The following is a 15,173-nucleotide window of genomic DNA, read 5'->3' on the forward strand; positions in this document are numbered from 1 at the left end:
ATAGAGTGATTGAAGGACACAGAAGATGCTGGCCCTCGGCTTTTGGAGGCAGGGGAGGAAACCCAGCTGGTGGTGCCTTGTTGCCAGTGATGTGCGCGGCCGTGTTCTGGCCTGCAGGACAGAGGAGACCTTAGGAGAAACTGAGGCAAAGGGCAGGTGCCAGGCCTCAGATCTGCACCTTTGTCCCGAGCCCTGATCTGGCCCCCTTTGTTTCTGTTCTGCAGTGACTGCCTGGGTGCTGAATGGTCCTGCCCCCTTGGGGTTCAGAGCTGGAAAGTGGGGGAGAGCAGAGGATCCTCTGGCTGTAGGAAAGGGAGATCAGTGTTAGGTGGGAACGGTGCAAAAGGGACCTCCGGGGGTCACCTGGCACTGGTGTCCCTCCAGGAAGGAAGGGCCTCGTGTCTACGCTGCATTCATGTTCACTGGGTGCAGGCGCTGTTCCAGGTACTTTCCAAATATTCACTCATTTAATCCTTTCTACAGTCTTACAAGGCAAATAACATTATTATTCCCACTTTACAGCTGAGCAAAGTGAGGCACAGAGAGATTAGGGAACTTGCCCAAGGTCACACAGCTAGTAAGGGGTAGAGCTAGGATTCACACTCAGGCGATCTGGCTCTAAGGTCATCTCCTAACCGACTCCTAACCCCCCTCACTCCCTGCCTTCAGAGCTGGGACAACCCCCTGGAGAGGGACCTTAGCTGCTTGCCCTTCTTCTCAATCTTGGTGCTTTCTGCATCTGTTTGCTCCTCGCCTTCTTGGATCTCCTGGCCTTTTGGAAGCTGGTTAACCTACATCATTTCAGATTCCAGGAGAGAGAACATCCCAGAACACTGCTTACCTCCAAGGACAGATTTGGTGTTTAATTCTCCAGGATTCACGACAGTTAGTACGATGCTTGGTGATCACTGGCCTCACCCCTTTTTGCCCCCTGCTCCCCACTGTGTCCTCCGCCTTTCCTCCTGGGAATCCTCCCAGGCTCCCAAGACCCCCCGCCCCCTCATGCTGATGCTCAGGTGCCAGCTGCCTGCTCTTGACTTCCCACCGCACTGCTCCTGGGGCCTCACCCTGCCGACTCCCTTGCTCTCTGACCTGCCCTCGCTCACCTCCACTTGCTCTCAGCCCTGAGCCTCGCAGCCTTGGGCTGTGTGCACTCACATGCACACCCATCCCTGGCTCCTGATGCCGGCCCAGGCCTGCCGTTTGCCTGGAGGGGAGCCGCCTTCTCAAAGAGCCCCAGGAATGTTGGGGCTCCCGAACCTTTGGTTTCTGTGGACAGAAAGTTCGTGGTACGGATCCCAACCTTCTCTTAACCTGTCTTTTTTTTTTTTTTTTTTTAATTTATCTTTGCCATTCTAGATGAAGATGCACGTTATTGGGTACTTTCTGATAAGAGTAGCCCTTTACAAGTTTGTGCCATCAAAGCAAGCCTGGTTTTTTATTTATAGATACTCCCATTAAAAAAAATTAAAAATTATGGTATCTTACAAATTTATATACAGTAAACAAAAGAAGAAATGAGAGGGAAAAACTCAAGTCACCTTTTCTTCTTTCAGCTGAAAGGATTCTTCATGTTAATATCTCCCAATAGGGCCCATTTTCTGGACTTGAAGTGTCTTGTGGCTTTTCTTCTGCTGGGACAAGGCAGCGCCCCAAACTCTCTCCTACGAGTCCCTGAGGAAGTCAGAATAGAGAGACACAGATATCTTTTCTCTTCTTTTCTTTTTTTTTTTGGAGGAAGATTAGCCCTGAGCTAACTACTGCCAATCCTCCTCTTTTTGCTGAGGAAGACTGGCCCTGAGCTAACATCCATGCCCATCTTCCTCTATTTTATACCTGGGACGCCTACCACAGCATGGCTTTTGCCAAGCAGTGCCATGTCTGCACCTGTGATCGGAACTGGCGAATCGCGGGCCGATGAGAAGCGGAGCGTGCGAACTTACCCGCTGCACCACCAGGCCGGCCCCAGATCTTTTCTTTAGCTTCTTTCCCCTTGGATCCATCTGGTCCCTGTTTCTTTCAAGCCCACTTTTAGGAAGCTGCATCAGACCACCCAAAATGTTAGGCTCAACAACAGCTTAGGGTCCACTGTGACCTCCTGAACGCTTTCTATCTTATCCATTCCTTGCTTGTCAGTCTCATCTTGGATCTCTGCTTTACCCAGTTTTCCTTCCTTGGCTAGTTTCCAGGTTGTTCCTGGTCAGTGCCCCAAATTGCCAAAGTCTTTTTGGATTCTAGTCCTATCTTTTGAGGCACAAGCCTCATTTGCCATTTTGGTTTTCTGCCAATGTATAGAGCTTGCTCTTTATTTGTGCATCCTAGTTACTAATGGAGATATGGAGGGTGTTTATCTTCCTTTTGGACCTCCTGGTCCCTGAAGGGGAAAATCTCTGGGTTCTTCCCCTAAAGTTTTTAGCGTGTAGTTTTCCTTTTCCTACTAAATTGTTTCCATATGGAACAACCAGTCTGGGAGATGATTTCACCTCTTGTCATCTTTCCTATGTCCTCCTTGAAGTGGGTAAATTCCTCCTGGCTGTTATTGGTTTTCTGCCACTGCCCCCCCTCCGCTTTTTATAGATCCCTAAATCACTTGAAATTGTTTTGTTTTTCAAATCACCAAAGTTGCCTTTCAGTGGTCGATCATCAGCCAGCTCTTTGCAGTTAATGAGGATCCAATTAGGAAAGGCAGCCGCTCCAGCTCCTCCATCTTCGGCCCCCTGCCCCCAGAACGGTTTAGGATGACTTCTCGCTCGTGAATGTCAGCTGTTGTGGTTGTCTCCTAGGAATGGCATGTGTTAAGGACTTTGTGGTTTGTGTCTGAGCAGTTAGGGGCACCCTTGCAGGGGAAGGAAAGAGAGGGAGATTTTTTGCTCCTGCACAGAAAGCCTGGTGCCTGATCCCCTGAGTGAGGCTTGCCGTTGGAATGACATAGAACTCACGGGAGCAGGAATGGCAAGAATTTATGGGGCTGCTGCTCTCAGGGGGTGGTTACCCCTCTAGGGGCTTCCACAGTAGCGGGGAATTCATTATATTTTGGGATCATTTGTTAGTGTCTCATTTATACCATCTGTATGAAAATAAACAGAAGCTGCCAGCAGAGCCTATCATTCCCGGAACAGAGTGGGGTCTGGCTTCCATCTCTCAGAGATGGCTTAGGCAAGGAAACATACAGAAGCTTCTGGAATATTTTTCTTGGGGTCTACTGTGGGAACGATAGATAACGAGCATCTAAATTTCCAGAGAGAGGCCCTTACCTCACTCACTGAATTTTGTTCCACCATGAATTTATCATTTGTTCGTTCTTTCATTCATTCATTTATTAATTCAACAAGTATTTGGTGATTACCTTTCTGTGCCAGAAATGATGCTAGGCACTGGAGTCGCATGGAGCAACAACCAGCCTTTGAAATCACCCCTGCACCTGCTGAGTGGCTGTATGGCACATTTTGCCACACAGGAATGGGTCCTTATGGTACAGGGGCGTTCTGGGGCTTCTGGCCAAGGAGGGGATTTTGCTCTGTTTTTTGTTTTTTGTTTTTTTTTGAGGAAGATTAGCCCTAAGCTAACATCTGCTTCCAATCCTCCTCTTTCTGCTGAGGAACACTGGCCCTGAGCTAACATCCATGCCCATCTTCCTCTACTTTATATGTGGGACGCCTACCACAGCATGGCTTGCCAAGTGGTGCCATGTCCGCACCCGGGATCCAAACTGGCGAACCCCGGACCGCCGAAGCAGGATGTGTTGCACTTAACCGCTGTGCCACCGGGCCGGCCTCTTGCTCTGTATTTTTGCTTTGCTCCATACCTTGGGTGTGGGCCCCCATCCTCTGTGAGGGGTTTGTGTCCAGCTGAGCACCCAGCACAGAGCATTCTTCAGCCTCCCAGCTCCAATCTGTTTTGATTAGCTCAGTTGAGCATTCTTCTTGGGGTCACTGACTCCTGGTGACATCAGTTCAGGTCTAGAATAGGGGATGTTTTAGAGTTTCCTCCTCTTCTGAGAAGGAGACGTGAGTTTCCTTTGTCACTTTGGCTCAGGTAGCCTGAAATCAACCCCCTCTGCCTGCTGAGTGTCCACAGGGTTGGGCCCAGGCACCATTTTGCCGCACAGGAATGAGTCCTTACCCTGGGCCCTTTCTCGTTCTTTCTGGAGGAGGCCCCGGGAGACCTGCAGCTCATGCGCCGTGCCCCGGAGCAGCCTCCTGGTGTGCGGCCTGCGGCCCTGTCTGCGTTGCAGGCCTGGCTCCGGGGGACGGAGAGGGTGCTCTCTTGCTGACTGGACTCCAGTCCAGCTCGGGTTTAGGGAGGGTCACAGCGCATTGACCAACCACACGGGAGAGGTCTCGGGCCATTTCTATGTCTGGGCTCCCACCCAGGCTGCCGTGGGGTTATTCAGGGAACTTCCTCCTGTTGGAGGCAGGGTGGAGGGTCGCTGTGCAAGAGAATGATCCTCCACTCTGGGCTAGTGTCTGAAAGGCCACCGTTTGAGGGTGGACTTCATTCCTTCTGCATTGACATCTCTTGGACCCCAGGAGGGGAAACAAAAAGGGCAGGGTGAGAAAGCTTTGGTTCCAAAATCCAGGGACCCGGAATCCCGTCCTGGCTCTGGCCCTCTCTGGCTGTGTGAGCTTGGGCAAGTCTTTTACCTCTCTGAGCTTCAGTTTCCTCATGTGCAAAATGAGGATGTGGTTTAGATGAGTACAGGGACTTCTCCAGCTCTAAGACTATAACTTGATGTGAATGAGTCTCAGATCCTTTTCTGAGATGGCCCGGGGGACACAGCTTGCTAAAGATGGGGAGAAAGGATGTGAGTGGAAAGGAGGGGCTGAGGGGCCAGGTGTGGGAGGTGGAGCTGGTGGAACACAGATGAAAGAGCCTGGGGTACCAGTTGTAAACTTGAGTGCAAGGTAGGGAGCTATGGGCAATGGCTTCATGGGCAGATGCGGCCGGTGTGCTAAGGGTGAAATGGCAGATCCACGGTACGCTCCTGTGCACCTTTGTTTAAGGAAAGTGATGTCCCGTGGAAGTCTTTGTGGTTTGAGGGTGCAAGCCACTCACACGCTTTACCCTCAGAGTGCGGGGCCTGTTGGGAAAGAGACACAGGGCTGGCTAGAGAACCACATTCCACCTTTGAAAGTGAAACGGAGATGGACACTGTGGCTTGTGCTTATGGCCAAAATGGGCTCCCTAAAATGCCCCTCTCTTGAAATCTAGACCTGAGAGCCTGAATGGGGGGAGGAGGTTGTGGATCACTCTTCGGGGCCACTCTCATGGGAGGCAGAGCGCCAAGACAGTGTGGCCACATGGGTACATAAACTTGGCTCAACAGAAGCGTGGTCAGAGGATGTCCTGTCTCCCCTCTCTCGCCAAATACATCCCTCTCCATGGGAATAGAGGGGTGGAGAATGGAAGGATAGGCCAAAGCTTCTCCCCCGGGATTTCCAAGACAGTTGAGGTTCTGATTTATGGCCCTCTGCAGGCAGGTGGGAAGGGACAGAAATGATTTCCTTTACAGGACTGGAATCCAGGAGCAGCTTTGTACTAACGTGCTACTTACAAGGCTGCTTAGAAGCCAAGACTGTGCACATCTGAGCTCCAGATTCTCAGTGCCGTGGGCTCATAGTAGGTGGTCCACATCGGATGGATGGATGGATGGTAGGAGCCCTGCAAGGGACCAGATAAGTCTGGCTTTATTGGCAGACAAGCTTTCTTCCCTGCCATCTGTGCCTTGAAAGGACCATTTCTTACCCATGAGCTTCCCCCAGCAAAGAGAAGGAAGAAATAAGAATTCCCCTGCTGTTGACCTGTCTCATTTATGTCTTTCTTTCATGCCTGAATCTGTCTTCCCTTGCAAACCTTCAGGGTTTGACAGAGCCAGAATATGTGTTTGCTTTGAGAATGAAGAGACTGTGGGGGACTTTTCTGGTACTGGGCTCCACTGGGAAACACATGCTAATTAATTCCATCTCCTTTGCCTAAGTGTCTTCCTCATAGACGCACACACACTGTCACCTTTAACTTCGATTTGCTTCATTCGTATTCAGGGCGTCTTAACAAGTAGGCAGAATGGGATGCGTGATTGGAGGGGAGGCACCATGCCAGACCAAAAATAGCTCCCTCTCAAACAGGTGCAGAGGGGCCTGAGATTCCACCGTTGCAGTCTGTTCCCTTCCGAGGCAGTATGTTGCCGTGTAAATCCCAGCTCCTTCAGGTTTTACTGTGTACGTTCTTGAGCGATTTATCTTTCTTTCTTTTTTTTTTTGAGGAAGATCAGCCCTGAGCTAACATCTGCCAATCCTTCTCTTTTTTGCTGAGTAAGACTGGCCCTGAGCTAACATCCAGGCCCTTCTTCCTCTACTTTATATGTGGGACGCCTGCCATAGTATGGCTTGATGAGTGGGGCCATGTCCGCACCGGGGATCCGAACCGGTGAACCTCAGGCCGCCAGAAGCGGAACACTCGCACTTAACTGCTGTGCCACCAGGCTGGCCCCGCAAGTTATCTTTCAAAGCCTTGGCTGCTTCCTCTGCTGAATGGGCTCTGCCCCCATCTTAGTGTGCTAATAGAAGGATTATGGCAGTGCCGAGCAGAGAGCAAGTGCTCAATGGATGTGCCTATGGTTGGGTTAAGCATTGCCTTAAGGGCCAAGGATAACCTTGGTGGGAATTAGTTGATGGAGTTTCTCTCTATCACAGAATGGACTGAAGGGCAGGAAGAGCAGCTGCATGGGGAAAGGATTCGGGGGGGACATTAGCAAAAGAAAGGTTGAGGTCCTGGCAAGACATGGGGGCTTTAGCCGCTCATGGAACCTCTCAACCTGGCTGACCCCCTTGTCCTTCTTCTTTTGCCCACTCCAGGCTGGACCGCCGCTCCTCCTGCTATGATGCCTGGGCAGATTCCGGACCCTTCCGTGACTGCGGGCTCTCTGCCAGGGCTCGGCCCCCTGACTGGACTCCCCAGCTCAGCTCTGACGGTGGAGGAGCTGAAATACGCCGACATCCGCAACATCGGGGCCATGATAGCTCCCTTGCACTTCCTGGAGGTGAAACTGGGCAAGAGGCCCCAACCCGTGAAAAGTGAGGTGAGCGAGCCGTGTTCCCCCAGACAGAATCCAAGGGTAGGACGCCTGGGTAGAGCCCAGGTCTAGCCCTACACGCAGCGTGTGACCTCAGCGTTGCCATTCAACGTGGGGTCTGAGGACCAGCGGCATCCGTGACACCCTGCAGCTTGTTAGAAATGCAGAATCTCGGGCCCCACCCCAGAACTTCTGAATCAGAATGTGCATTTTAACAAGCTCCCCCAGGAATTCATGGACACGGTAAAGTTCTAGAAGCCCTGGGCTAGGGCAGGATGCTGCACCTGTCTCTGGGTCTTCAAGGAGCGAGGGAAGAGTGACTAATAATAACAATAATGAATAATAATATATTGGCAATCTCTCTGGGGTGTTGGGAGAATCAAGGGAGTTTGTGGAAATGTGCACATGCTTTGAAAGTATACAAGAGCATGCCAGTCCTGGGTTATCTTGAAAAATTATTGTCATTTGTCACATCATTGCCTCTACCCCTCTTGGCCCCAGGCTGGAGCTGAGCATGGCAACTTGGAGGAAGGGTGGTGTGGCCTCCTTTCGCAAGCAGCTGCCAGAGCTGGGCATGGCTCAGTCACCCAGCATCATCTGCCTTAGGTGATGCTTGCGGAGGACCCACATGGGACCACTCCCTGCTCAGGTCCTGCAACTGCAGCTCTCATGAGTCTTACTTGCAGAAGAGCAGCTTTTCCCTGGGGACTGGTGGGAAACACAAGTTCCCAGTGTGGGTGAGCATCAGTGCTGTGCATGCCCCCAGCCACTTCCCCAGCGCCGGTCATTTGTCCAAAGGCCTGCCCCAGTGAGGTCCCCAGCAGGGCCATTTTTTCAGAGGCCTAACAGAATAGCTGCCGCCCTGGAAGGGAGAAGGACAGGTGGTGAGAGGTGGAGAGGTGGCTGGGGGGTGGGGTTGGGGCCAGGACGTGGGAAGCAGCTGGGCTTCCTCTCATCATTTCATGAGAGGGAGCATTCATAGATGTGCCTCGACGTGGAGTCATCCTTTAGGATGGGACTTGGAGGGCTGGACTTTCCAGGGAGAGGGCCTCTTGGGTGGAGAGAGGTGTCTGGGTACTGACAGAGGAGAGTGGGTATATATGCAGCTCCTGCTCTTCCCTCACTCTCCCTGTGAGAATCGTAAAAACTGCGAAGAAGCGCTGGTGGGGCTTTGCCAGGGGTGGCAAACTGGCGGTTTGTGGGCTGGATCTGGCTCTCAGGTGTGTTTTGTTTGGTCTGCACAGTGTTTTAAAAGAAACTTGAACCAACATTTCACTGCAACATTTGGATTTCAATCTTTGATGAAAACACTGGAAGATCTGGTCACACTGTGCCCTGTTCTGGCATGGCCACAGCTGCATGGAATGGAGAGACCTCTGCACTCTCTCCTGGCTCCAGTTTGCCATAGGCCCTGCACGCCCTCTTATTCTTGATTTTGCTCACACTGTTGGTTTTGCTTTTGATACCCACAGCTGCCTTCATTTACTGTAACCGCTTGGCCCCTGCAGTAGACATTGGCTCTGGAAACACCTGGATTAGGTGCACGGCAGATGCCCACTAAAGACTGTTGATTACAAGATGAGAGTGGGCAGTAATTAGATTCCTCTGAATTGATTTTGTAAATCAACGTGCTGTTGATAGCAATTCCTGGCTTATTTCTTGTCCTGTTTTCTTTATGGAGGGCCTTGTCTTTGATCCTTTGCTATTCACCTTCCCAGACCTGTAACTTAAAAGCATCCATTTCTGGGTCGGTCCCCAGTGGCGCTGAGGCCGGGGGACTGATGAAGAGCGGGGTGCCTGGCCCAGCGGGGATTTGCCTAGGGGGTTGAGTTACCGCCTCTTCCCTCAGCAAAAGGTGCTGGAGGAGCTTGCTTTCTTTTTTTGGGGAAAAGGCATTTATTTGAGTGGAATATTTTTACATTTCACAGCCTCTCCCAAATTGGTGGCATATGCCCTGTACTTGACAGTGACGTTCTGTCTTCACAGGCACCCACAAACACGCACCATCCAGGCTGTGAAAATAACAAGCTGTTTTTAGGGCGCATTTGCATGTCGTCTCCCTCGCTGTCAGACTGCAGCGCTGTGGGGGCGATGAGGCAGAGGCAGCAGCGTAGGTTGCGCTGGCTTGGAGTAAGGTCAGCTCTGCCTGGGGAACTGACCTCCACAGGCTTCCTACGTCGAATTCAAGGTGGGAGGCAGGGGGCTTATTCTTAGAGCTACTAAAAATAAAACAGGTGGAGAGAAACTTGCAGCTGGAGAACCTTATGTCCTGAAGACTTATTTGCATATGGTGAACTGCCTTTGGTGGATTTTCACATCAGCATTTTAGACTAGTAAAAGTTTCTTGAATAATAATGATACTAGCTCACTTTTTTGGTGAGGTAGATTAGCCCTGAGCTAACATCTGTTGCTAATATTTTTTGCTTGAGGAAGACTGTCTCTGAGCTAACGTCTGAGCCAATCCTCCTCTGTTTTGTATGTGGGATGCCACCACAGCATGGCTTGATGAGTGGTGTGTAGGTTCACACCCAGGATCCAAACCCATGAATCCCGGGCCATGGAAGCGGAGAGTGCAAAGTTAACCACTGCGCCACTGGGCCAGGCCCTAGGTCACATTTAAGCATTTCAGTATGTACCAGGCCCTGTGCTAATAATTGCTTAACCATATGATCTCGTTTATTCCTTACCTGATCCTGGTGACCGGGTTCTCCCCATTTTAGAGGAGAGGAATTTGAGGTCCAGGGAGGAGGAGGTCAAGTCGATCAGGGTCACGCCGCTGGAATGTGGCAGAGGTCAGGCCTGCCTGGCGATGCCCCTGCTGCTGCTGTGACAGTGGTGTCCCAGTTGCCCTGGGCCACGCCTTAGGCTTTGTGCTGGGCGCTCTTTGTGAAGTATCTCATTGGACTTGTCCAAGAACCCTTTGGTGTAATTATTGTTACTGTTGTTTGTGTGCCCACATTATGGATGAGGTCAACAAGGCTTAGAGGGGTCCAAGGTCAGGCAGCTGGGAAGCAGCCCAGGCAGGCGGACTTTTGAGCTGAAACTTTAACCTTATGCTCTGTGGCCTCCTGTGCTCTTTCCGTCCCTTCCAGGCTTCTAATCAACACTCTGTCGGGCCAGGAGGCCAGATGAAGCTGGCCCGAGAACGCTCCATCATTTTGATGACCTGGCCCAGTTAGCCCTGAGCCCTGCAGTTCTGCAGCCTCGTTGTCTCCTGGGCCCCAGAGAGAGTGGGCTGAACCGCTGTGCAGGCAGGCCTGTCCCAGCTGGCTCTTGGGCTGTCCGCCTTGTAGAGGCCGGCAGTTTCCTGGGCCATGTCCAAACGCACGAAGCTGTTTGGTAAGAGAAAATTGGAGGAATTAAGTTAAATGACAGGTTTTGTAAATGATAAAGTGCTCTGTGCTGATGTTGTTATTATTATCTGGTTGACACATAATGTTACACTGTTTTGGTGCCAACTGCTTGCCTGCAGTCCGTTTGTCCAGCTGATATTTGCTAAGCACCTGCTGTGTGCCAGGCCCTGTGCCAGATGCGGGGAACTGACCCATAAACAAAGTAGACAAAGCCCCGCTTCTCTTGGGCCTATATATTGTAGTGGGGGCGTCCAGAAATAAAAATCAGCAAATTAATGGACAATGTGAAAGGTCAGATAGTGGTCAGTGTTGTGAGGGAAAATGAAGCAGACCGAGCGGATGGAGAGTGGCCAGACTGCTCGTGTTGCCGGTTGGCTAGGGAATCTGGGCCTGTTATGCTCGGGGTTAGAGCCCATGCTGCTTTCTTGCCTCTTTGTTCTTCTTTCTTCTGTAATGTTTCCCTTTGATAGCTTTGCTCTCTGGCTGTGTCCAGGGCTTCTCTTCCTTCCCCTTAAGCTGGACTCCTCCACCAACCAGTCCCTATTGGCCTGAAGATCTTGGCCATTCCGGGTGATCTCCCTCTGAGTGGGGTGCTGTGGCTGCAGTGGCCCCACGCTGCGTCTGGGCCCGGAACGCATTTCCACTAGGGGTGGGGGGCGGGGGTGGGAGGAGCAGAGCCCCTCCCTTGCGCACACATATACACGCACGCACACACACACACACCAAGCACTCACTTAACAACCTGTTAGATGAGACCCCTCACCCTCTGCTGCTCTTCAGGGCTCTAGAGGGACTCAGGAGTTCAAGGGAGGTTGGCCTGGATGACCTTTTAAGAAAGAGGTTGCAACTGTCATTCCAGGGGCTGGAGTCAGCCTCCAGATGAATCTCGTTTGGCCCTCACAGTGTGGTTTTCTTTTTTTTTTTTTTCTTTTTTTTTTAATTGAATGAGTTGCTATATTTAAAAGCCAGGAAATGTGGACTTTCTGGCTTCTTTGAAAAAACCAGAATATCTGGCCATTCTGGGCCCACACCCTTAGATGCAATGAGAAGCTGGAGCTGAGTGGCAGATGCTCGCTGGATGAGCCTGCAGTCTTTAGTCCACCAGGCCTCGGCTACTCCCGCTGCCTCACACCCCGCCGCCTCACACCCCGCCGCCTTCACACTCTCTGTGTCACCAGCCTGCTTGTGAGTTTGCATCCTGTGTTCAGGTCCCAAGGACAGGGACTGCATCTTCCATGTCTTTTTACTTCCACTAGACCGTGTTCAGTGCCTTGCACAGACTGTATGTTTAACGTAGGCTGGTTGGTTTGAACATTAATTAGCTGTGTCAACTTGGCAAGTCACTTAAACCTTCTGTCCCTTCATTTCTCCAGCTCCTAATTCTTACCTCCAAACACTCTCCTTTTGTTGTTCTGTTTCTGAACTTAAGCGACTTCAGGCAGAAGAAAAGAGGACACAATGGAAATCAAACCAACCATTCCCAAACTTGGCTGATCATCAGAATGGCTTGGAAAAGTTCTTACAAATACAGATTTCCAGACCCAAGCTCGGGCCCGTGGCATCAGAATCTCTGATCTGTCTGTCTAGTAGGCTCAGAGGTAACTGGGCTGCATTTGGGACCCTGACTGTTTATATGGCTCCTTGGGCTCTTCTGATTGTTGTCAGGGAGCGTTTCCGAGGGCTCACCTTGCGGGATCCGTGTGTGCCTTCCATCCTGGACGGCCTTCCAGCACACATTCCACATGGTGACTGGCCTGTGTCCTCGTCATCTTCAGAGCAGGAGAGGAGACTTAGCTGTTTGTGGATTTCACCTTGCTTATTTCCCAGCCTCCCCAGGAACCCTGCAGAAGGTGTAGAGAGAGGATTTTCACCTTTCGATGAAGTGTGTGGATTTGAACGCATGGACTGTGGGGTGTCCTTGGAAGGTGTGCTCACTCGCAGCCATAGGTACTCACCCCCAAGTTTCTTCGCCAAAAAGACTAAAATGTTCACTCATGTCTAGCCTGAGCATAAAAAGTTGCCCCAAACCAGCTGTCAAGCGGGGTTAATGTTGGCGTAAGCACGCTTATGTTTTTAGTGATTTGAAACATAAAAGCAGCCCACTGACATTTTTTTGCGAGCCTTGCATAATTGGTTTTTAATTTGTGGCTCTTTGGAGTAGCGTTGGCCTTCTTCCCCCTGACTCAGACGCTCTTTCTGTCTCATTTTTGCTTGGCAGAGATATCCAATCTGTCCCTTCTTGGAACAGAATCTCCCAACTCATCTTTGAGATCCTGACTTTCCCCTGTAGTTCCGTCACTTTGTTAGCACATTTTCGAAAGCTGTTAGCTTTTGTCTTTAATAGTTTAATTTGAGGGAAATGAGTGATAGCTAAAAGCAGCTGTGCCTGTGTTTAACATTGGCCCCTGTAGTGTTGAGTCTCGTTTGATACCACACCCTGAGGCCTCACAAGCGTTCTGAGGTTCTTCTTTAACATCATTGGCTAGTTACATCCACTCTGTCCTACATGGAGTCCCTTGGAGAGGTGGTGGTGGGGACATGGCTGGATCTGTCTGTTCTTAGCGGAAATCAGACACTTCTGAAAAGTTCACAGAGTCCTGTGCTGTCTTCTTAGATTCTCCATCTTAAGATGGAGATGAGTGGGCCAGCCTGATGGTGCAGTGGTTAAGTTCACACTCCGTTTAGGTGGGCCGGGGTTTGCTGATTCGGATCCCGGGCACAGACCTACCCACTGCTTATCAAGCCATGCTGTGGCAGGTGTCCCACGTATAAAGTAGGGAGAGATGGGTCACAGATGTTAGCTCAGGGCCAGTCTTCCTCAGCAAAAGGAGGAGGATTGGCGGCGGATGTTAGCTCAGAGCTAATCTTCCTCAAAAAAAAAAAAAAGATGGAGATGAGTGTTGCTGTGCTAATTAAATGAACTAATGTAGGTAAAGTGCTTTACTTAGTAAGAGACACAACAAATGTAAGCTACGATGGTGATACTTTACAATGTGTCGATTATGCAGGTTAGTTCTTATGATTGATTAAAAAACTGTCCCTTGGGCTTTTATTTGCTTGAGAGTATTTTTCCCTGGGAGGTAGTGAGTGGCCTGAGTGTTTGAAGGTACTCAGGTGTGGTGTGAACAGTGTACCGTCCTGATCCTAAACAGACAGGCTGCTTCTGCGGCCGGGGAAGTTCTCTTAGCTTGGGTTCAAGCTTCTGGGTTCACATCTGGCTCCATCGCCCACTCCTTATGCGACATTGGCCAAGTCAGCTGGTCTTTTTGAGCATCAGTTTCCTCATCTATCAAAGGAGGAAACTAAACCTCGTATGATTTCATCATGAAGATTAAATGAGGCATTGTGTGTAAAGATGACTTGCATACAGTGCAATCTGTAAATTGTCTGTGTTAGGCACTGAGCCCATTTGTAGTGACCCACACTGCAAGTTCGGACAGCGCTGGCCTTTCCAGTGCATTGCACTCATGACCTGGGTTTCAGGGAAGCAAGCAGGCCTTCCTGTTTCTGGTTGTTTATGCAGTGTAGATGTAGCCAGAGTTTAGCTTCCATCACCGACTGTAAATGAGAAGGCTCTTCAACCCTGTTTTCCCCTAAGTTGCCTAACGTGACCCCTTATCTTGTTTCCTGTGGTGTGAAGGTCATTGTTGGATTCCCAGGAACCATCAGTTTTTTAGCAGCCCTATGAAGTGGCCTCTTCTATCAGTACCAGTCGTCTTATTTTGGTGTCCCCAGATTTACTGGCAACATGGACTCAGAGTTGGGAAACTGAGCCCTCTCACAGGTGAGGCCCCTCTGGCTGAACAACTCTGCGCCCAGCCAAGTCTGTCTCCTCTCTACTGTACCCAAAAGACGCCAGACAACTTGGCCTGAGGTTGGAGCTCAGAGACCTAGAAGGACATTCGAGCAGATTCGGGCAGGCTGTGGAGGTGCTGGGAGTGAAGTCCTGGGTCCCCTCTGGGTTTACTGCCCCCTCGAGGCTGTGCACCTCCTGCCCTATGCTGGGGCTCACTGACTGTGAATCTGCTCTTCGGCTGCAGGGTCCCCCTTTACTAAGCATAGTGCGTGTGCATGTTCTGAGTGACAAACTCCTCCATGATTTGCCTCCCTAGCCCTTCTCCCTCCAACCACCACCAATAAGAAACCGTGGCTGTTTGGAAGCCACATTGCAGAGCAGGACTGCTGTGCTGCAACGGATCAGCTCTGAAGAGGTTACTAGACGTTTGAGCTTCGATTTCCTCCCTTGTGAAATGAGGGGGATAGACCTTATCTTACAACATATACAAAAATTAACTAAAATGGATCAAAGACCTAATGTAAGAGCTAAAACTACAAAACTCTTAGAAGAAAACAGCTATAAATCTTTGTGACCTTGGATTAGATATGACACCAAAAACACAAGCAATAAAAAAAAAATAGATAAGGGGCTGGCCCCGTGGCCGAGTGGTTAAGTTTGTGTGCTCCGCTGCAGGCGGCCCCGTGTTTCATTGGTTCGAATCCTGGGCGTGGACATGGCACTGCTCATCAAACCACGCTGAGGCAGCATCCCACATACCACAACTAGAAGGACCCACAACGAAGAAGATACAACTATGTACCGGGGGGCTTTGGGGAGAAAAAGGAAAAAATAAAATCTTTAAAAAAAAATAGATAAATTGGACATCATCAAAATTAAAAACTTTGTGCTTCCAGGGACACAAAGTAAAAAAAATCCACAGAATGAGAGAAAATTTTTGCAAATTATAGAT

The 15,173-nt window shown here is 50.4% G+C and overlaps 1 protein-coding gene across 5 annotated transcripts in view; it reads left to right on the forward strand.

Annotated features, from left to right (window-relative positions):
• Positions 1-15,173, forward strand: part of JDP2 (Jun dimerization protein 2) — a 43,586-nt gene that overhangs the window by 4,326 nt on the left and 24,087 nt on the right. For all 5 annotated transcript variants that reach the window (XM_070593659.1, XM_070593658.1, XM_070593657.1 and 2 more), the window contains exon 2: positions 6,855-7,078. In XM_070593659.1, coding sequence (XP_070449760.1) covers positions 6,878-7,078 — 201 coding nt within the window. In that variant the 5' untranslated portion in view covers positions 6,855-6,877. The remainder of the gene's footprint in view (positions 1-6,854; positions 7,079-15,173) is intronic.

Source organism: Equus przewalskii, chromosome 25, assembly GCF_037783145.1.
Source record: "Equus przewalskii isolate Varuska chromosome 25, EquPr2, whole genome shotgun sequence".
In the NCBI taxonomy this organism is placed as follows: Eukaryota; Metazoa; Chordata; class Mammalia; order Perissodactyla; family Equidae; genus Equus; species Equus przewalskii.